Raw genomic sequence first — 23,015 nt, forward strand, 5'->3', positions numbered from 1 at the left:
AGAAAGAAAGCAAGAAAGGCAATTGACTGCATCACGGCCCTCCCAGTTTCATTTGCCAAATATTAGCAAAATAACAGGATTATGTATTTCCCTTTAAGAAAGACTGCATGTGTTTTGCAGGGCAAGACCTTTGACCTGACATGGAAATGAGCAGAGAGTACGTGGTGAGCATATTATGGCCAATGCATGGAATGTAGAAATTCAACTGAGAATAGCCAGATAAATTCCTCTCAGATTTTAGATGATGATCCAAACTGTTGCGTAAGTCTTTGATAAAAGGCTTTTTGACAAAGAACAACAACAAAAAATCAGAGAGAGAAATTAAATACAGAATGAATAGAAGAAATAAGATTTGTGATCTATTGTGGATTTAGAAGACTATTAGTGGTATAGAAGCAACTGTTGATATAGTTCTCTGGAGAGTTTTTTTGTAGCAAGAACTCCTTTGCATATTAGGCCACACACCCCTGATGTAGCCAATCCTCCAAGAGCTTAAGTAGGTCCTGTAAGAGGAGCCCTGGCTATATCAGTGGGTGGCCTAATATGCAAAAGAGTTCCTGCTACAAAAAAAGTCCTGATTCTCTGGACAAACATGCATGCAATGGCACCCAAAGGATTAAAAAAAAAAACCCCTTAAAAGGCACAACACTTTCTGTCATAAGAGCTTGTGCACTTGGAATAATTTTCATCTGTAAAGAAAACTGATAGGCAAGGTTCTGCTGTTTACTTACCTTTTCCTTCATACCTCTGACTTTTATAATTTTGGCAGCTAATGTGAGACCTGTTGATTTTTCTTCACATTTATGCACTTGTCCAAATCGTCCACTGGAGAGAGAGGGGAAAATATTGATTTATCTAGGACCCGTTCAAAAGGTCTTAGGCCTAAACTTCTCTTTCTTGTGGGACAGGTGAATCTTAAATCTGTGTTTCATTAGAATGCCATTCTCTGAGTCCGATCAAAATACAAGAACATACAAAAGGGACCTCCAGGGTCATCTAGTCCAACTCCCTGTACTCACAAGTACCTGCTGTCAGATGGCTATCTAGACGCTCCAAAGAAGGAGAGTCCACTACCTCCCAAGGAAGCCTATTCTACTGAGGAACCACTCTGTCAGGAAGTTCTTCCTAATGTTTAGTCGAAAACTCTTTTTATTCAATTTCAACCCACTGGCTCTGATCCTACCTTCTGAGACAACAGAAAACAACTCTGCACCATCCTCTATATGACAGCCCTTCAAGTACTTGAAGATGGTGATCATATCGTACCCGCTGGAACATGTCCAGAGGAAGGCAACAAAGATGGTAACCAAATCAACATCAATCTAATGAGGAAATGGAGATTGCACCTGGACTGATTCTGAAGAATGATTGGCCGAATCTGGGCTTATGAAGGTGCTGCTGGTCTCATGAACCTTATCTTGTATTTGAGGCAAAATTGAAACTTCGCAAAAATTACACAAAGTAAATTACAAATAATATTTGCCCCTTTTTTGCCAACAACTCGAAAACATGCTACTCCAAACTGAAAACTTCACGTCTTTTAGCATTATTTTTAAAAATTGACAATATATTGCACAGTCTTTGACATTGATTTTGCACCACTGTCCTGGTTATACCCAGTACAGGTGCCCTTCTTTTTTCTTCCTGGTGTTACCGTTTTGTTTAATCAGTATTTTTTTTTTAAAAAAAAATCCTGCAGGATAGCTTGTTATGCTTTCCAATCCCTTGAAGGAATGGCTTATTCCGCCCACAGTAGTTTTAATTGCACTTACCCTCCCAAAAGGTCTCCTTTGTCCACATGATAAAAGCTGCTGATCCCTGCCCTTTTGGCTGAGACGATTCGATGATCAAAAGGGGCTGGAGGAGGTGGGTAATCATCTACAAATGACAAAAAAGAGAGGCCATTACAATCAATCCATCAGAACCTTTATTGGCATAGAATAAAAAAGAACGCAACATAATCATCACAGATCTTAAATACAAGCCAAGGCTTTTTTTGTAGCAGGAACTCTTTTGCATGTTAGGCCACACCCCCTAATGTAACCAGTCCTCCTGGAGTTTACAGTAGGCCCTGTACTAAGAGCCCTGTAAGCTCTTCGGGGATTGGCTACATCAGGGGTGTGTGGCTGAACATGCAAAGGAGTTCCTGCTACAAAAAAGCCCTGACAGATACAGTCATCCCACAAGAGCTTTAATCTTGTATTCTATAATCCTCGTAGCAATAGAGAGGAATCTCACCATTGCAGAAGTAATATGGAGGCTGAGATCTGATAGAAGGAAGGATACAAGTCTCTCTTCTGAGCAACTATGTCTATTGATCCAAAGGGGGCTAATTAAGACTTCCTCGTCATAGCATTCACAACTAAGCAAGATGTGAGAAATCTACTCTGTTTTCCTGCTACTACACAGACAAATCCTTTCAGGATAGGAAACATTTGTAAACCTGCCATAAAGGACTGCTGATGGTAAAGCATCAAAGTGTGCAACCATAGAAGCTCTTTGCAGGGATCATTTTGTAGAAAAATAGGTGTTGGAGCTCATCCAGGGATTGTTATGCATCTGCGCAGTACCGGTCCTTGGCCTGTTAGCAACCGGACTGTGAGTTGTATAATTATTTCATTATATATTACAATGTAGTAATAATAATAAGAAGACATTAGATTTATATCCTGCCCTCCACGCCAAATTTCATAGTCTCAGAGCGGCTCACAATCTGCTTCTATATAGCAACATTCTCAGGATTGTGAGTTTCCTTTTTTAAAAAAGATAAATATCAGTTAAATGTATTTTCCTTTTATATGTTTTGCAAAAGACAGAATCTTTTTGAAGGCATAAAATCCCTATCCATGCCACTGCAAAGGGACTTCGAACTTATTTCTACAGAAAACATTTAACTTGTGCGTTCTCAAACATTTAACAAAATTCCCTGCCCCCCCTCCAAGGTTTATGTATCTCTATTAACTTGTATCAACCAAGGATACAGTCATGCTTAAGATTCGCTCTGGTTGGGTTGGATGGCATGTTGATTTTTTAATTTTTTACAAAGCTTTATTTGTTTATTTCTTTTTACCAATTAGAACATGAACGCCTCCTATGGAAGGCTCCTGGTTATTTTCACTCTCATCAGCTGCTGTATCAGATTCTTCCACATTTTCTAATGTGGCTGGCTCTGTGTCATGCAGCTTAGCCAAATCTTCGGAACTGTGTTCGCCACTTCCATCGGCTGGGTCTACCCTGCTCTTTTTATTGTCATCTTTCGTAAGCCCTTCATCGATCACTCGGCGCTTACTGCTGGCATTCTGATCATCTTTCAGAGACGACGATGACGACTTTTCACTCTCTTTATGCCTACGGAACACAATATGGATTACTTCAGTGTCTTTACAATGGGGATGGGAAAGCTGCAGACAGATACAAATTTGCAACAAAACGTCAGGAATTTTTGGCTCCATGGAAGAGAATAAATAGGAATAGCAACATTTTAAGAAACCCAGCCACTTTCTGACAGACTAGTGCAAGGGCCCCCCAACCTTTTTGAGCCTGTGTGCACATTTGGAATCCTGACGCAGCATGGTGGGTACAGCCATAAAATGGTTGAAGCAGGAGGTGGCTACAAAATGGCTGCCACAGCTTTCCTTCAGTCACACAGTGAAGATCCTTGTGTCATTGTGGCAGTTGATTCCAATGCAACATTTAGAAAATCATGTACTATATTTGCCACCCCTCCCAATTTAGTATCATATGCAAATTTAATTATTCCCTGTATTCCTTCATCTAAATGAAGGAATACAGCTCTAAAGGTTCCATCGGACTAGGGATCATTGACAAGATGACTGGCCTAGGGATACCAGTACTCCTGGGGAGGGGAAGATATGACGGTGGGACGAGGCAGAGTTATAAGGGAAGGAGATCGAGACATAATAGTGCTCGACCCCCTTCCAGCCTCCGTCCCATCCCGACGGTGACAAGTAGTAGGACCAGGCCGAATTACTCGCCTCCGTCACTGGTGTTATGCAACGCCAGGTCCATTAATAATAAGACCTCTGTCCTGCGAGAGTTTCTGACCGAACAGGACATGGACCTGGCTTGCGTGACCGAGACCTGGGTGCGGGAAGGGGAGACGATAGCTCTCTCCCAGACCGTTCCCCCGGGATACTCGGTCTTTCACCAGTCACGGACTAGCGGGCGGGGGGGAGGGGTGGCTCTTCTCATACGAGAGGCTTACTCCTTTAGGGCACTTCCGGCCCCAGAGATTCCAGGCATAGAATGTGTTGGCCTGATGTGGGATGTTGGGGAGGGGTTGGCGATCTGGCTGGTGTACCGACCGCCTAACGCACTGGCCAGCGCCTTACCGTCCCTGGTGGAGGCCGCGGCGGGCTGGGCGTTGGAGCACCCAAGGCTTTTGGTCTTGGGTGACTTCAATGTCCATGCTGACGACGCGGCCTCCAGCCAGGCGACGGACCTGGTGTCATCCATGGCGACACTAGGACTCTCCCAGGTTATTACAACGCCCACTCATCAGGCGGGACACATGTTAGACCTGGTCTTTGTGGCCGGAATACCAGTGACTGATATTGCAATGGAAGCAGTGCCATGGTCAGATCACTTTGCCCTTAAGGCTCGTGTGGGAGTGTCACCCAAAACCTGTTTAGGCGGAGAGCGTATTTTAGCTCACCCGCGGAGCCAGATGGACCCGGAACGGTTCCTAACGGCTCTTCGGGACACCTGGCCTGCTGGCGACTCCCTGGATGATCTGGTAGAGTCCTGGAACGATGGGCTCTCCAGGGCCATCGAGGAGGTCGCACCCAAGCGCCCTCTGCGTTCCCGCCCGAAGCCATTGCCCTGGTTCAACCAGGGGCTGCGGCAACAAAAGCGGGGACTCAGACGGCTAGAGAGGCAATGGCGGCGTACTCGAGACGAAGTGACCCGAACATCTTATAGAGAGAATTTGAAGGCCTATGAGATGGCAATCAAAGCCGCAAAGAAAGCGTTCTTTGCGGCTAAGATTGCGTCCGCAACTTCGCGCCCGGCCCAATTGTTCGACATAATTAGAGGACTTACAACACTGCCGCAAGGCAGACCAAATTCTATTGAATTGGAAATAGGCTGTGAGGCTTTTGCGAAATTTTTTGTGGATAAAATCGCGTCACTCCGCCCCGACTCCTCTGCCAATTTTGAGACAGTTAGTGAACCCGAGGCTCCGAGCCTGTCTTCGGATTATACGCTGGATGACTTCGACCCCCTCAGCCTGGAGGAAGTTGACAGGATACTCTCAGCTGCTCGCCCAACTACCTGTAAATTGGACCCATGCCCTTCCTGGCTTATTAAATCTTGCCAGGGTGACCTTAGATATCCTATACGGGATATCATAAATAGATCCCTGAGGGAAGGGCACTTTCCAACGCCACTCAAAGAGGCCGTGGTCCGTCCCCTCTTAAAGAAACCATCTTTAGACCCGGCCCAATTGGCACACTATCGGCCGGTCTCAAATTTGCCCTTTTTGGGCAAACTTATTGAGAGGGCAGTGGCGATGCAGCTGCAGACCTTCCTGGAGGATGCTTCCATCCTTGACCCATTTCAGTCCGGCTTTCGCCCGGGACATGGGACAGAGACGGTGCTGGTCGCCCTAATGGATGACCTTCAACGGCATCTGGATCGGGGCGGCTCGGCGGTGCTGATGTTGCTGGACCTGTCGGCGGCGTTCGACACGGTCGACCATCGGCTACTGAAGGGTCGCCTCGCCGACGCAGGGATTCAGGGGTTGGCTTTACAGTGGCTTTCCTCTTTCCTTGAAGGTCGGGGACAAAGGGTCGCAGTTGGGGGGGAGCTGTCCCGGAGGTGCACACTTGACTGTGGCGTGCCCCAAGGGGCGGTTCTCTCCCCGATGTTATTTAACATCTATATGCGACCTCTTGCCCAGATTGCCCGAAGGTACGGGCTAGGGTGTCATCAGTATGCTGATGACACCCAGCTCTATCTATTGATGGACGGCCAGCCGACCTGCGTCCCGGAAAATCTAGACCGGGCATTATATGCCGTGGCTGAATGGCTCAGACTGAGCGGGCTGAAGCTTAATCCTGCGAAGACAGAGGTCCTTTGCTTGGGTCGCCGTGGTCCGGAAGGGGGAATCCCCCTACCAGCCTTTGACGGTGCGCCGCTAATAGCGGCGGACAGGGTCAGGAGCTTGGGGGTGCTGTTGGAGCCTTCCCTAAAGATGGAGGCTCAGATAGCAGCCGCTGCCAAGTCCGCGTTTTTTCATCTTAGGCGGGCAAGGCAGTTGGCCCCCTTTTTGGAGCGCGACGACCTAGCAACAGTGATCCATGCCACGGTCACCTCGAGGTTAGACTACTGTAATGCCCTCTACATGGGGCTGCCCCTGTCTCGAACTCGGAAATTGCAGCTGGTGCAGAATGCCGCGGCCCGGCTGTTATTAGGTCTCCCAAAGCGGGAACACATTCAGCCGGGTCTTCGGACCCTGCACTGGCTTCCAGTAATATACCGAGTCCGGTACAAGGTGCTGGTTATCACCTTTAAAGCCCTATATGGCTTGGGACCTGTCTACCTGAAGGACCGTCTTTCCCCGCACGTTCCCCAGAGAGTACTGAGGTCGGGAACACAAAATCTCCTTACCATCCCTGGGCCGAAGGAAGCCCGCTTGAAGTCCACCAGAGAAAGGGCTTTCTCTGTTATGGCCCCTACATGGTGGAATCAGCTGCCGGAAGAGGTGAGGGCCCTGCGGGACCTTGTTCAGTTCCGCAGGGCCTGTAAGACGACCCTCTTCCGGCTAGCCTATAACTAGCTTGAGAATTTTAATGTAACTTGCTGGATTTCTTTTATATACAGTTGCAATATTTATTAATGTGTATTAATAACTAAGGTTTTATCTGTTTTATCAGTTTTATCTGTTTTAAATACGGATCCCTTTATATGTTTAACTATTGTAATTTTGTTGGATCTACTATTGGAAGCCGCCCTGAGCCACTTGTGGGAAGGGCGGGATACAAATCTTAAATAAATAAATAAATAAATAAAAATCATTTATAAAGACATTAAACTAAACAGGTCCCAGGACAGATCCTTGAGGCATTCCACTTGTTACCCCTCTCCAAGAGGATGAAGAATCATTCACAAGCACTCTTTGGGTGCAATCTGTCAATTAATTATAGATCCATCTAACAGTAATAGGATCCAAACCACATTTTACCAACTTGTCAATAAGAATATTATGTGGAACCTTATCAAAAGCCTTATTGAAATCAAGATAAACTTGATTTAGTTTAACTAAATCGAATTAAAATTTAGTTAGTTTAAATTGATGTTTTGTTCAGTTTTTTAAAAAACATTATGCTGAGCCATTGAGTTTGGGTAGGATTTACGTTTAATTAAATAATCTACTTATCACTTTAATGGATATGACAAACCAGTGCTAAATCTACTCATTAATATAGTTATTGTACCATCAGTCAGACTTTTAAAATAATTCAGTGTGTGGATTCAGAAACTGGGTTATATCCAACAGTGCCCTTGAATACAGAAAGGCACTTCTGTCAATGAAAGGGAGGGTGGGGATTGTGGTCTCCAGAGATTTTCTCAGAGCCACCTTCCCCAGCTCAGCGCTTGAGACTTGCAGCCCATCTGTGAGAGAGTTCTGAGACAATCCAAAATCATGATCCTGCCCAAAGCATTATCAAAAGACAAATAATTCATTCAGTTAATTCATTAACTAAAGAAGTTTATCTTTTCATCCCTTCTGAATCTATTGCTCATGAACGTTGTTTCCATCTGTTTTCTATGAATGTATGCAGAAACCACTACAGGATTATAAGCAGGGCATTTTTTTCTGGTGGGAAACATCTTTGTAGAAGCAAAATTCTCAAAAAAACGTTTAAAAGTTCATTATGGGCACTCGTGTGTTTCTCCTTCATTTCCCTCTTGAGAATCCCAGCACCTCTTTTTCCAGAAAAAAAGCCCTGAAAAAGTAGTGTGTAAATATTTTCAACATACTTGACACATTGACCCTGGGCTTTTGATGGGACCTCAAGATCTGCTGTATCTTCACTATAGGATGTGGTTTCCGGTACTTTCCTCTCATCAGCACTGTTAGAATCTCTTCCTTCAGCCTCCTCTTCTGCTTTCTTTTGATTTTCTTCAGGCTCCGTTTGCTTCATTACAAATCTGAGTGAGTCCCTCTTAATATCACAGCTACTCATTTTTTTACTAGCATCACCCGTTGCATTTGCTTTTCCCTGGCTTTTTTCTGTTGTCTTCTGAAGAGTGCTTTTCCAACTGTTGCTATTGATTTCACCTGCATTCTGCGTTGATCCATGATTATGAGATAGAGAGGAACTTCTTTGACCACAAACGGTGGTTGTATTCTCCTTGTTGAGTTGATGAACCTTTTCTGTGCGAATCTTTTCATCAGATTCCTCTGGAACCAAACAGAAAACACCATCTGTTTGTACAAAAGAATGACTCACATGTCCAGTATAATTTCACTTGCTTACAGGTCAGGTACTTATCCTCTTTTTGAAAGTAATTGGATTTCCCACCCCAAAAGGCATAAGATAATTACCAGAAGCCTGAAATTTTTGACCACCCAGATGAACCATCTAGTCAATACAATATTTAATTCTGCAAGGGCCAAATACTGGGTTAGATGAGATGTACGACGACAACAACTCCAGGCCTTGAGTTCAGCAGAAGCTCACAAGAGCACAGCTCTTGAACCTTTCTGAGGGTTCCCCCTTCTCGCCACCTACCTTGTCCACTGAATAGTAGGTGCAGCTGCATAACAATCCCTGGACTAGGAGAGCAAAAGCCAGACAGCCACCAGAAGCTTTGCCACACCCCCAGAAGCCCTCATTAACCCCTGGAGAAGCCCACACCACCCTTTCTCCACTTCTTATGTGATTTTGGGTGGTTGGTGGCTTGGTGGCCTTTTGACTGTGGAGGGGGGCAGCCAAGGAGCGCCCCAGGTGAGCGAGGCCTGCTTGAGCTGGCTGGATCTCTAGCTGGCCCAAGCAGGCCTTGCTCACTTGGGGTTCTCCTTTCTTGCGCCGGGTTGCTTTTGGCTGGTGGGGGCTGGTGGCATATGCTAATGAGTTATGCTAATGAGCTCCACCACCTATTTTTCTACAAAACCACCCCTGAACAACTCCATCTTCTCCCACATTCAACGAGCTAAGTGACATGTTCGTTGTTTCTCCATTTCATTGGTTGCTACTTCTGAAGTGTGGTGAGGTGTTACATGTGAAGACGTCATACCACAATCTTACTTAAACATTACTGGGGTAGACATGAGAGGATGTGTGGGCTGACAGCGCTCATTCATCCTCAGCCTCGTATAGTTAGACCCTAAGTGATTAGTGTTCCTTTGAGAACAGCTCATTAGCAAAGGAACCCACAAAGAAGGGCTTCTTTCATCAGCTTTCCAGTTAAAAACTTGATCAGAAGCTACAGTATGTAGGTTCGATTCATGAAGATTAGAGAACCTGGCAGGTCTGTTCCAGAAAACATTCACTTCTGTAAAAATTAATATATAAAAGAACTTTTGTGCTCGCTTGTCCATCAAAATAGGTGTTTAGAAAGCTCCTTTCGGTTTGTTTTCAGGCCAGGCTCCCAGGAATTAAAATATAGCAGTGATTTCAGCATCAGTACATTTCCCCCCTCATTTTATTATACCCCAGTGGCAAAGCTAATGTTATCTTTGCAATGAGAAAAACCAACCCTTCTGAAAGTCTGAAATCACATATAGGTTACAGCAGGAGTGGCCAAACTGTGGCTCTTTCACACATATTTTGTGACTCTCAAAGCCGCCACCACCCCATCAGCCAGTTTAGAGAACACATGTCTCTTTAAATCACTTCTCCAAGCCAAGCCAGCTGGCAGCTTGGATAATGCATTTAAAATTGCTTTCTTTTCGCCTCTCCCTCTCCATACATTTTCCTTCCTTCCTTCCTTCCTTCCTTCCTTCCTTCCTTCCTTCCTTCCTTCCTTCCTTCCTTCCTTCCTTCCTTCCTTCCTTCCTTCCTTCCTTCCTTCCTCCCTCCCTCCCTCCCTCCCTCCCTCCCTCCCTCCATGTCTTGTGGCTCTCAAAAATCTGACATTGATTCTATGTGGCTCTTACATTAAGCAAATTTGGCCACCCCCAGGTTACGGCAACAGATAATCAGCTGGGTAAAACATACGTCTGCCTCAAGTATTCAAACATCGTTTGTTCAATATTTTAATTAGTAAGTAAACTGGGTAATCTGATTACAGGAATAAGCTTCAGTAATGCTGGCAGGAGAATCAGCTAACAATACCACCATGCACAGTTGTAAGCTTGGCACAGATACCCACAAGATGCCAAGTTTAAGAAAGCTGCATTGACAACGGCCTTGACTTTCGATTTCGAAAAAGAATAAAACTTCTAACCTGAGGAATCAGGTGGTTTCTTCTTTTTCATTGATTTTGATCCCTTCGTAGTTAAATGTGACTTCTCCTGTATGGGAAAAGCAAGAAAACACATTAAACCCTTAATCCATATTTAATTACCTGTTAGCTTTGCAAGTTCTTCTTTGAGAAAGTCACAGATTTTCTCCAATCGAAATCCATCTATAACAGCATCTGTAATCCATTTCAACTGCAATTGCCATTATCTGAATTCCTTGATTCTGCAGCAGTGATGTTATCTATTTTAACTGACTATGCTCCTTTAAGGAAATCACTCATGGCACTACCCTTTCAAAAATAAATAAATAAAAGGTCTGCTTTTTGGAAGGGAAGGCAACGCAAAAACTCTCATGGCCTGTCGTCTATGTTTCCGTGGTCTACATGTGTTTGAGGACTCACTATTACTCACTATTGTATTGCCCACTGTGTGTCTCACCCAAACCAAAGTTGAATCTGAAATGCCACTGGAATGTCTGTTGTGGAGGTCTGTGGAATAAAATCAGTTTCCTTCTCTCTTATTTCAACATTGCAACATGATCAGTTGCTGTTTTGTTCATGCAACACCAAACTAGAAATAAATTCAATGTCTAAAATGTTACTGTCAAGGGGGATCATTTCATTAGGAAGTAATTATATTCTATCCTGTCCCCTCTACAATGCCCCCAAAATTAAACTTCTGTCTGGAGTACTAACCTCCTTAAAAACACGTTCAGAAACTGAAAAGATTATATTTCTGTTATCTGACAATGATGCTCATGTGTCCTATAAAGTTTCTTTGTCTGCCCTTGCAGCGAAGAAGATAAGAGCAAAAGTAATATCAAATGCTGTAACTTCTTGAGGTTGGCCTTTCTGGGGAACTTTTAAGGTGTTAATTGGAAATGTTGTTCGGGTTCTCTTTTGTAATGGCCAATGGCTATACACAATAAATTTTTGACCGACTGACTAAAAAAGTAATTTAACTTGCTGGCTGCAAACTTTTCCATGAATGTTAACTTTGTATGTTATAATTTGTACAATTTTATTTTGTGATGACCAGTGCTTACAAGGAAACAAATGGAAGATGAAATGGAATTGAATTCTATGTACATATTAATTACCACCCCCATAAGAGTTAGAGCCCTATAAAATACAAATACTATAAAATCATCACCACTGAACAACTAAAACTTAATGTGGGTTTTTTTGTGCAGCAAAATATGAAGAATGAGTTGCCTACATACATAACCAATAAAAATCTGTACTATTCAACAAGGTCTTATCAGAGATCTGCAACTGGATCTGATTTATTATTTCAAATGTGTTGGAACTCCCAGTGTTCTTTTGCTCCAGCCTTTCAGATGTCCAGGGCTTTTTTTCGTAGTAGGAACTCCTTTGCATATTAGGCCATACTCCCCTGATGTAGCCAATCCTCCTGGAGCATACAGAAGACCCTGTACTAGGAGCCCTGTAAGCTCTTGGAGGTTCGGCTTCATCAGGGGTGTGTGGCCTAATATGCAAAGGAGCTCCTGCTAAAAAGAAAAAAAAGCCCTGCGAGATGTCCTTGCCTCCGTGCTTCACTTACATCTCACTGGCTTTTAATGTTTGCAATCCTTGTCATAGGGTTTTCCCCTCTTAGGCTAATCAACCTGTGAGCAACATTAAACCTACCTAACTTTTTTGTATTCATATATACATTCAGTTGAATTCACTGCTCACACATAAATCGCATGGGAATTTGTACTAAGGCACAGGGGTGTGCAGTGGGGAAAACATATTTTATCCAGATATACTGGAGCTGAAAAATATTGGTATTCCCAGTCTCCAAACATCAGTGTGGTATTTAGCGCCCCCCCCCCCCCAGTTTCTAATATTTTTAAGCACCATGAGTAATATTTTTGGGAAGCTGACACAAAAATTGCTGGGGAGGTGCTAATGCCTGTTCTTTAAATAACCCCTATATTTCAAGACAACTGGACCAAAGTGTCCAATTCTATGTGCCCATGAACAAGGTGCCCCCCCCAGCTATCCTTCATGGTTTCCTAGGGGGGGGGGAACCTGCGAAAATTGTAAAACTTCAGATTCTGCCCTAGAGAAAGGCTATTGCAAGCTACAGCTTAAGCCCAAACAATGTAAAACCCAAGAATCTGAAACTAGGTTAAACCTATGAATCTGAAACTAGGTAAAACCTAAGAATCTGAAACTAGGTATAAATACACAAAATCTTGACCTATGTAAAAAAAAAAAAAAGACGCTCAATGTAAAAGGTGAGTGTTCATCAAGAAAAAAAAAACCTGTGTGAACTTGACACGAAACAACTCCAGCAAAAAGATATAACTTAAAAAAACAACAAAAACACTTAAAACTGAGATATAATCTTACCTAAAGCAGTCTGGCAAGCCAATACCAAGTCCTAGGAGACATAGAAATGGGGAGGGGACAGTCCCACATGCTTGCAAATGCCAGCTCCCAATATTCCCAGTTATCCTTGAATGTTTCTGAAAATTTCATGACCCATTTTTTTCTGGACCATTTCTCTGCATCCTGAAAAATCCTGAATGTATTCGGCAGACCGGATTTATACACACACACACACCCCGATAAGGTATTTTTTCAGATATATGTTTCGCTTAGTTATATCCAAGCATACAGCCCTGCTGGGGTATTCTCATGACCACATGTGCACTTATTCAGTATGAATATAATCCAGACTTTGGATTTACAGGTCTCTGGATATAAAACCAGAATGAACATGTAATTCATACACTCCTCAGCAATTGGAATATTTGTGAACATTCTGCACATATCATGAGCTCAACTAATGACTGGGAGTGAAGTAAGCTTGGGAATTATAGTTATTTTTTAATCAGCCAAGTATTCAAACCGTACTTTCAGATTTCAGTCAGATACAAGCTGTTGATAGAGAAGCATTAGAAATGGCACTAAAACTGAATGGCACTAAAACTGAACTATCATAGACTGATGACACATTTATCGGTTCTGTGTACAGGGAAAGCCAAGCCTAGTGCTACCTTTCCTACAGTCTACAATGTTAGAGTGACATCTAGAGGACTGCATGTAAAATGGTGAAAATATGAATACGAGAGAAGCAGAGAGAAACTGAAAAGAGGAAGAGGAGGAGATTGCATTTATACCCTGCCCTTCATTAGCCAAAGGAGTCTCTGAGAGTCTTACAATCTCTTTTCCCTTCCCCTCCGCACAACAGAAACCCTGTGAGGTAGGTGGGACTGAGAGAGCTCTCCCAGAACGGCTCTTGAGCAGAACAGCCCTGAGAGAACTTGTGGCTGACCTAAGGTCACATCAGCAGGTGTATGTGGAGGACTGGGGAATCAAACCCAGTTCTCCCAGTGCACTTAACCACTACACCAAACTACACCCCTACACCAAACTGGCTCTGAACCAAGATGAGATGGTTACCGTCCACTAGGACTACAGTTCTATGCATAGACAGCATTGAACTCCATGTGACAGACTCTCGAGTAAACACGGATAGCACAAATTTGCTAATTTTCCAAGACTGCATTCACACTCTGGAGAAAACTGTACTCAAGACTGGGAGGATCTACTTCTATGTAAGAATAGCTAAGATGAGGCTTTATAGAAATATTACGGCACCTTCTCAAAAAGAACACAGGATGAGAAAATTCTTGCATCAGCTATTTCTTTATTGCAAGTAAGCGTTTTCAGTTTTCCAAAGAGACTGCAATTGAACACACCAAGGGCAAACAGCTATTTTAATTCTTTAATGTCATTTTAAAAAACAGATTTCACATCTTTTCGTCATGACAAGAGTGACAAAAACATACGGAACCCTGTCAGAGACATGACGCACTTCCCCGCATCGTTTAATGTCAGCATGTAAAGAACAATTTACAGAAGAGATTAAAGCAGCTGTGCCAAAGAATAAACATTATGCCCTAAATAATCCGAAAGCATCTTTTTTTTCCTATTTACCGCCTCAGATTTTTCCATTAGTCAATAACAAGTGGCGATCCACAAGAAACTTGTGCAGAGGGTGAATCCTTTCTCCTCCTCTTTGCTTCCTTCCCTCTTCCTATTTCTCTACCAATCTTCCCTCTAACCCCATTCTCTTTTGTCCCCATCCCTTCTCTGTCAATTTACCCCCTTCTCTAATAACCTACCCCTTGTTTTCCCCCTTTCTCCCATTCCTTTTATCTCAGCTTCCTTCCCTCTTCCTCTTTCTCTCAACTACCTACTAGGGTGTCTGTTGTGGTGGGAGAAGATATAGAAGATTTTCAGCCGCTCTGAGACTCTGAGATTCGGAGTGGAGGGTGGGATATAAATCCAATATTATCGTTGTCGTCTTATTATTACATTGTAATAAATAATGAAATAACTACACAACTCACGGCCCAGTTGCTAACAGGCCACAGACCGGTACCGGTCCACAGCCCGGGGGTTGGGGATCCCTGTTGTAAAAAGTCTGCTGTGAAAACGTTATGAAAGCAACGTCACCCCAGAGTCGGAAACGACTGGTGCTTGCACAGGGGACCTTTTCTTTTCCCTGTCATCTTTATGGAGACAATTTTTTAAAATTTCTGACTTGCCTTTGGGAGGTAAGACCTTCCAAATATTTTCTTCTTTTTATCCATGGGTATTTAAGACCATAATAAAGCCGAACTGAACTATTTTCTTCTATTGTAATCTGTAGTTTTATGGTCATTATTAGCTGAATTCTATTTTTTTTTTTTTTTTACTTTTAATAACATGGGACGCATTTTTGGCATGCCCAGAATTTTACGCAAGAATTTGGATTGGGCACATTTGATAGCACATAATAATATAAACCACTTTGGAAGTATAAATAAAAATTGACAATCAGAAGAGAAAACCAATTTCGTTTAGGTCATGGACAACCTCTCTGGTCGAAACCTGAGCTTCTGTATGTATCACCCAGAAGGTGTCCTCTGGATGCTTAACCAAACAGCATGGTATCCTTATGTACATACCATCTTGTTTGGTGCCACGGAACTGGAAACAATAATATTCTCAATATTGCTAATATCGCAATATTTGCAATTATCACAGTAGCCAGTAGCTTTAGCACACTGATCTGTTGATTTTAATTTCAAATCAGTCAGAAGACTGACTAGTTCCCATCTAATGAGATGGGTTTGTTTGATTTATTAAATGATTTATTAAGCTCTAAATCTTTTCTCCATAATATTATGGCTAACCTAAGGTCTGTCATTTACTAGAGAAGCATGAATTTTGTTTCACATTGTAGATTTGACATTCTATATGTCTGATGGTGAAATTCAGGCTTTGTTCTTCAAACGCAAGAGGTGAAAGGTAGACCTTGTTTCCTGGGCAGTAAGACTTCAGACTGCGGAGGGGGGGGGCTCACATCCTTATAGATATACAGTATTTTTTGCACCATAAGACTCACTTTTCCCCCCCAAAAAAGTGGAGGGAAAAGTGTGTGCGTCTTAAGGAGCGAATACTGCAAAAAATTCACACAAATGCCTCTAAATTCACACAAACGGCTCTAAAAACTAGGTGCGTCTTATGCTCAGGTGCGTCTTATGGAGCGAAAAATACGGTAAATCCCTAACTGCATTGGGGACAACTTACCTATTCTCCCTTTGGCTGAGCCATGTGTGGCTCAAAGAGCAACCCCACTCTCCAGCCCCAGGACAAATGAGGACTGGGCCACTGGGGAAACTGCTAGGCAGTTGCTGTTGCTAGGCAACCAAGCTTGGTTCCGTCAGTAAAAGGTGGGGGGAGGCCTTTACAGGCCTATTTTGGCCTCTAGGGAGAACTCATTGGGGCCAGTCCTGACTAGGGTTGTCAGCTTCAGGTTGGGAAATTCCTGGAGATTTTGTGGTGGAGTCTACAGAAACCAGAGTTTGGGGATAGGAGAGGCCTCAGCTGAATATAATGCCATAGAGTCCACCCTCCAAAGCAGTTATTTCCTCCAGACGGAGAGAGATCTGTTGTCTGCAGTTGTGATACCAGGAGATCATCAAGCTCCACCTGACTCCACACTCAGACTCTGAGACCTAGTAATAGAATAACGTTTTACAAAAATATTCTGACATAAAGGGGTGGCTACATTAGAACTCTTCCTGATACCTGTTTCCTGTGGACTGAGATATTTTTTTTTAAATGGAGGAATATTCAACATGATTGCAACCTGCAGTTTGAAGTGGTACAGCCCTGACACAAGTTTACCACTTCTGCTGTTGTGAGAACTCGGCCTCAGTCCAACAGAATCATTTTTTTTCTTCTAACTATCACTTTCTTTCAAGCATCCAAGTATGTCAAATCTGGCAGCTTTGGAGCAGATGGTATTTGAAGGGGCAAAATTGTCAAACCATACTGAACAGGGTCTTCTTTCTTTGACGTCTCTGGCTGGTCCTTCCAAAACAGAATATTTGCCTTAATTTCTTGCTAAGGCAATGTGTTCTCTGAGCAGCCAAAGCCAAAAAGTTACCTTTAATTTTGCTTCCACAATTTCTTTTTCCAACTGCCTCGTTCTGCCCTGATACTTGGATGAGATTATTTGAAGGAATATGTGCTGAAAAAAGTAGGAATTAGACATTAAGGCGTCCTGAGACGTAAATATCACATTTTTAGTTGCAATTTGAAACTGAGTCCAAGATTAACTTCGTAATTTTATGAACACCTGACTCCTTCTCGGGGAGAAAAAGGACTAATTGAATTCCTTCTTTATGTACCACTAGGACTAGCCTGGCAAAGCCTCCAATATCCAACTTTCATTTTTTAAAATTCACCTAATAAAACCCTTTGATTTTCTTGTGACTGCCAAAATTCTATAATGATCATTTTCATGAAGCTGCTTCAGGCTTCTGCCCCCTTTATCATCCCATCAAATTGAATCGGGTGCCAAATTGAAGTGTTCTGTGGCTTCAGTTGTACTTAACAAGTCATAATATGAGGAAATTTGCATCTGTAAATACTACATTGCCTGCACATGAGTGTTCCTACTGAGGCTGCCTAAAAAATGCGCTGTGTGATTTATTAGGATCAGATATCTCACTTTGGTATCTGTCCCATTAGTAGTTGTGGTTGAGTTACCTGATCTGGATGATGATATCAAGAACTTCAGTGTGTCATTCCCAGCCAAAATAACATCTTGGATTTTGATATATAAGCATCAACCCAGAGTGTACATGGACTTTGCACATGCATGCTTTTCTGGCTCCAGGCCAGAGGCAAATGTACTAAAGCATCAATGCATTGACTTTATCATTTTTGACATCAGAAAGAGCTTGCATAAAAAATTCAAGGACTGCAGAAATACAGCATTTCCCTTTCAAGTTTGCTCCTGTTTTTGTGTGTTTGATACCTGGCTGTACTCATACGTTTATTTTGATGCATACAGTGAGAATATCCAAGCTCAGTAACCAGCTAAAATAGCAGAGGAAAGCCGATACAAGTCACATGATTTCCACTGAATCTTTTAAAAGACGTTCGTAACACATTTTCTGCTTAAAAGATGGATATGTTCTGAACATTTATAGATGTTTATAAATGTTACGAATGTTCGTAAAACATCTATATTTTAAACAAAAAAAAAATGAAAATGTGCTATAAATGTCTTTTAATATTTGATGGAAATCATGTGACTTTTATCAGCCTTCCTCCTCTTACTATTGAATATAATATCCATTATATAATTATACATATTTCATATTATAAATTTCTTTTGTTATAGTTTGTGTTTTAACAATTTATTGATAATATATGGTTACAAAACTTAATTATAAATTTTCTATACTAACCCATATGATATTTCAACCCCCCCTCCCTCCAATGTTTGACTTCCCCGAAGTTATAGATTTAAGTTCAATACTAAAGGTACCACTAACCAATCAAAGTTTAGTATTCTTTTTTTCCCCTCATTAATACTAAAAAATTGTCCAATGTCTTTTTACGTTCCACTCTTTCTCCATATATCCTTTAAATTTCTTCCACTCCTTTTTGAATATATCTAAATCATAGTCTCTTAAAGTTCTAGTTAGTTTGTCCATCTCACTCCATGATAAAACTTTCACAATCCAATCCCATTTTTCTGGTATTTTTCCTTGTTTCCACAGCTGCGCATACAATGTCCTAGCAGCTGAGAGCAAGCACCAAATTAAAGTCCTGTCTTCCTTTGGAAATTTTTCTATTTGTAATCCAAGCAGGAAAGTCTCTGCTGTTTTTTTAAAGTCATAACCCAAAATTTTGGAGATTTCTTGTTGAATCATCTTCCAGAATGCTTTTGCTTTTTCGCAAGTCCACCACATGTGAAAGAAAGAACCTTCATGTTTTTTACATTTCCAACATCTATCCGACATTTTCTTACTCATCCTAGCCAGCTTTTTCGGAGTCATATACCACCTGTACATCATCTTAAAACAGTTCTCTTTGATACTCTGACAAGTTGAGATCTTCATCGAGTTCTTCCAAAGGTGCTCCCACGTATCCATTTGTATTTCTCTATTCACATTGATTGCCCATTTAACCATTTGAGACTTTACTACTTCCTCTTCTGTAGACTATTTCAATAATAATTTGTATACTTTCGATATTAATTTTTCATTATCTCCAAGCAGGACCCTTTCCAATTCTGTTTGCTCACGTCTAATTCCCTCTGATTTAATATCATTTTCCATCAAGCTTTTAATTTGTTGCATTTGAAACCAATCATACTTATTATTTAACTCTTCTGAGGATTTTAATTCAATTTTATCTCCTTGAATCTTAAGCAGTTGATTATATGACATCCCTCTTTCTTCATCGGATTCAGCTGTTATTTTTATTACTTCTGCTGGCACTATCCACAGCGGTTTTCTCTCATCTCCATATTTCTTATATTTTATCCAGGTGTTTAATAATAATAATAATAATAATTTTTTTTATTTCTATCCCGCCCTCCCCGCCGGGGCAGGCTCAGGGCGGCTCACAACACAAAACATACATCAATTATACTTATAAAACATGGTTAAAATAATTACAGAGTATTAAAATTAACATAACAGTATGGCGTTATAAACAGGTTTCAATAAATTTCAGAAGTAAAAACATTTCAAGAATAAAAGCATTTCTAGCAGCATATCTAAATTTGTCACAGTTTTCCGCTAGTTGAAGGCCATCTTGAAAAGGTGGGTCTTACAGGCCCTACGGAATCCCTCTAAACATCGTAGGGCCCTCACCTCCTCAGGGAGTTGGTTCCACAGTAATGGAGCAGTAATAGAGAAGGCCCGGTCCCGGGTGGCTTTCAGTCTGGCCTCCCTTGGCCCAGGGATATTCAGCTGGTTTTTCCCAGATGACCTCAGTGCCCTCTGGGGCTCATATGGGGAGAGACGGTCCCTTAGGTAGGTAGGTCCTCGGCCATATAGGGCTTTAAAGGTAATAACCAGCACCTTGTAGCGAACTCGGTATGCCACTGGCAACCAGTGCAGTCCGCGCAGCCCCAGCTGTATGTGCTCCCACCTTGGGAGCCCCAGCAACAGCCTAGCCGCCGCGTTCTGCACCAGCTGCAGCCGCCGAATTCGGCACAAGGGCAGCCCCATGTAGAGGGCGTTGCAGTAATCCAGTCTCGAGGTGACCGTAGCATGGATCACTGTTGCTAGGTCGCGGCGCTCTAGGAAGAAACAGTTTAGTAAACTGTTTCTGATATAATGGTGAGAGAAAAAAACGTCCATTTTATTCTTCCCATAACACAAATATGCGTGCCAGCCGAATTTATTCCCATGAGCTTCTAACCATAAAGGTTTTTTATCTAACAGCATTATCCAATCTTTAATCCATGTCAAACAAACCACATTGTGATACAATCTTAAATCCGGGAGTTGAAGACCACCTCTTTCTTTAGCATCTATTAAAATCTTCATCTTAATCCTTGGTTTCTTTCCGGCCCATACAAAATCAGAGATCTTCCTTTGCCATTTGTTAAATTGTTTGGTATCTTTTACAATCGGGATAGTTTGGAACAAATACATTATCCTTGGCAAAATAATTTCTAAATCTAATTAAGGGGAGGGATGGTGGCTCAGTGGTAGAGCGTCTGCTTGGTAAGCGGAAGGTCCCAGGTTCAATCCCTGGCATCTCCAACTCAAAAGGGTCCAGGCAAGTAGGCATGAAAAACCTCAGCTTGAGACCCTGGAGAGCCGCTGCCAGTCTGAGTAGACAAGACTGATTTTGATGGACCCAGGAGGCTCTGATTCGGTACAAGGCAGCTTCATCTGTTCATAAAAAAGGGGAGGGATGGTGGCTCAATGGTAGAGCATCTGTTTGGAAAGCAGAAAGTCCCAGGTTCAATCCCCGGCATCTCCAACTAAAAAGGGTCCAGGCAAGTAGGGGTGAAAAACCTCAGCTTGAGACCCTGAAGAGCCACTGCCAGTCTGAGGAGACAATACTGACTTTGATGGACTGAGGGTCTGATTCAGTATAAGGCAGCTTCATATGTTCATAAAGAGGCAGCACAGGGTCCCCCCTTAGTTTCATAAAAGGGGAGGGACGGTGGCTCAGTGGTAGAGCATCTGCTTCGTAAGCAGAAGGTCCCAGGTTCAATTCCCGGCATCTCCAACTAAAAAGGGTCCAGGCAAGGACGCCTGAAAAACCTCATCTTGAGACCCTAGAGAGCCGCTGCCAGTCTGAGTAGACAAGACTGACTTTGATGGATGGAGGGTCTGATTCAGTATAAGGCAGCTTCATATGTTCATATGTTTCTACAGTTTCATACCTCAAGAAAAAGCATTATGAGAAAGCTATGTGCCCTACAAGGTATTTGGAATAACTCCAGTTATGATTGATTCTGATATCTAAACAGTATTTTAAATGCAGCAGTGATTTAGGATTCACTGAGTTTCCAGGATGAAAATGATGGTCCACAAGGTTGATTATACCACTGCTACAAACCTACAGCTTGATGCTCAAAATTAGACCATTCAGCACCATCATGATTGAGATTACCACAGGAGATACAAAAGCCTTGCTTATGTTTTGTAATGGCTGCTTCATGCACTCACTTTACCACTTTCTGCAGCTATCAAATGTGAACATCCAGATATAATGCTAATTTTTGCCAGCACTTCTTGGATATGTCAGCAAAAGGCACAATTTCAGCAGTCAGTATTTACTGAAAATATTTGTGAGGAGGGAGACCCTTTTGCCTTCAACCACAGAAAAGGGGGTTATGTGCATGCCTTGTCTTCTCCTTCAGGGCTCTCCCTTGTTACCTATATCTTCCCAACCCCACCCACTTCCTGCCCTCTTTGCCTGACTTCCTGCCCTCTTTGCCTGACCTTTATTCCCCTGCAGGTAATTACTTATGAGTAGGCAGCTGTTTAAGCCCCTCTTTGGATCCTGGAACTATGAAAAGATAGTTGACGTGTCCACTCCTAAATTACACCCCACTTTTGTATCCCCTTTCTTTCTTCAGTGCCATACATATTTATCATTCATTGTGCAGCATGAACACACAACTTTTACAAATGTGTGCAAACCATCACTGTTTATAACCACAAAGTTCTTTATTATCACTTGGCAACACAAAGTCAATGCTTTTAAATGGAAACAGTGTACATGGACGAGTGATAATAAAGAACTTTGTGGTTATAAACGTTGATGGTTTGCACACATCTGTAACACTTGTGTCTACTCATAAGTAATGACCTGCAGGAGAATAGAGGACAGGACATGTTCTCCAGACGTGTTGGCAACCCTTTAAATCAACCCTTTAAATCTTCTTGTACCTGGGGTGTTGATTCCAGAATATGTGATGTCCCTTTCAGACTGCTCAAGGAACCTGGAAACTTCATCTCACTAGGAATAAATGGAAGCCTCATAGGAAGGCCTCTCAGTCAATCAATCAGTTTTTATTGTATTAGCAACAAAATGCCATAGCAACCAACAACCAGACTCAACAATAGAAAAAAACCCTCAATAAAACATTCGATACAACAATAAAATTATATGAATCATGATAAAATTTAGGCTGAATTATCAATAATAAATTATAAGTAAAATTTATCCAATGATACACTAAAAACAACCCAGATTGGTAAAAAGGAGAGTAGTCAATATATCTCATTACTCATTTTTTAAATCTATAACAGCAGCCGCAAATCTTGCCACTTAGAAACCAATATATTTATTTCTGACAATAGGAATACTAATTTCTCTTGGTCCAACCTTCCAAGAAGGTGAGATAAAATGGTACACAAAAACCTATTTTGTTCATGTTTTACACAATAAAATATGACATGAGATAGGTCTTTAATAGACGTCTGATCACATGGGCAAACTCTTTAAAGCCTCTGAGTGAGGGATTTATAATTCTTGCTTTATGAATTTCATTCATTTTCATTTGTTTTTTGCATTAATTCACATTTAGTTTTCATTGGTTTTAGTAGGACACATATATTTCAGGAGGTTAGGTCTTTATTTTGCATCCCATCTGGCTAGGGTTGCCAAGTCCTCTTCATCCCCTGGCAGGGGACATTCGCGTGCACAATGCGCGTTGAAATGACATCACCCGGAAGTGATGTCATCAAAATGGTGGCACCCGTGCGGGGCTGCTCTAGGCATTTCCAGGAAAACTCTATGGT

General features: G+C 42.1%; 1 protein-coding gene and 1 non-coding gene across 2 annotated transcripts in view; one reads left to right on the top strand and one right to left on the bottom strand.

Moving 5' to 3' along the window:
- MYLK4 (myosin light chain kinase family member 4) overlaps nt 1-23,015 on the bottom strand; it is a 49,783-nt gene that overhangs the window by 17,331 nt on the left and 9,437 nt on the right. Inside the window, exons 2-6 of the mRNA XM_060244263.1 lie at nt 10,417-10,483; nt 8,005-8,428; nt 3,071-3,348; nt 1,773-1,878; nt 732-825 (exon numbers count right to left, since the gene is read on the bottom strand). Of these exons, the coding sequence (XP_060100246.1) occupies nt 732-825; nt 1,773-1,878; nt 3,071-3,348; nt 8,005-8,428; nt 10,417-10,483 (969 nt within the window). The remainder of the gene's footprint in view (nt 1-731; nt 826-1,772; nt 1,879-3,070; nt 3,349-8,004; nt 8,429-10,416; nt 10,484-23,015) is intronic.
- Nucleotides 20,925-20,991, top strand: TRNAT-CGU (transfer RNA threonine (anticodon CGU)). The gene has a single exon. It is a non-coding gene; the product is annotated as a tRNA-Thr (tRNA).

Source organism: Heteronotia binoei, chromosome 7 (assembly GCF_032191835.1).
Source record: "Heteronotia binoei isolate CCM8104 ecotype False Entrance Well chromosome 7, APGP_CSIRO_Hbin_v1, whole genome shotgun sequence".
Classification (NCBI taxonomy): domain Eukaryota; kingdom Metazoa; phylum Chordata; class Lepidosauria; order Squamata; family Gekkonidae; genus Heteronotia; species Heteronotia binoei.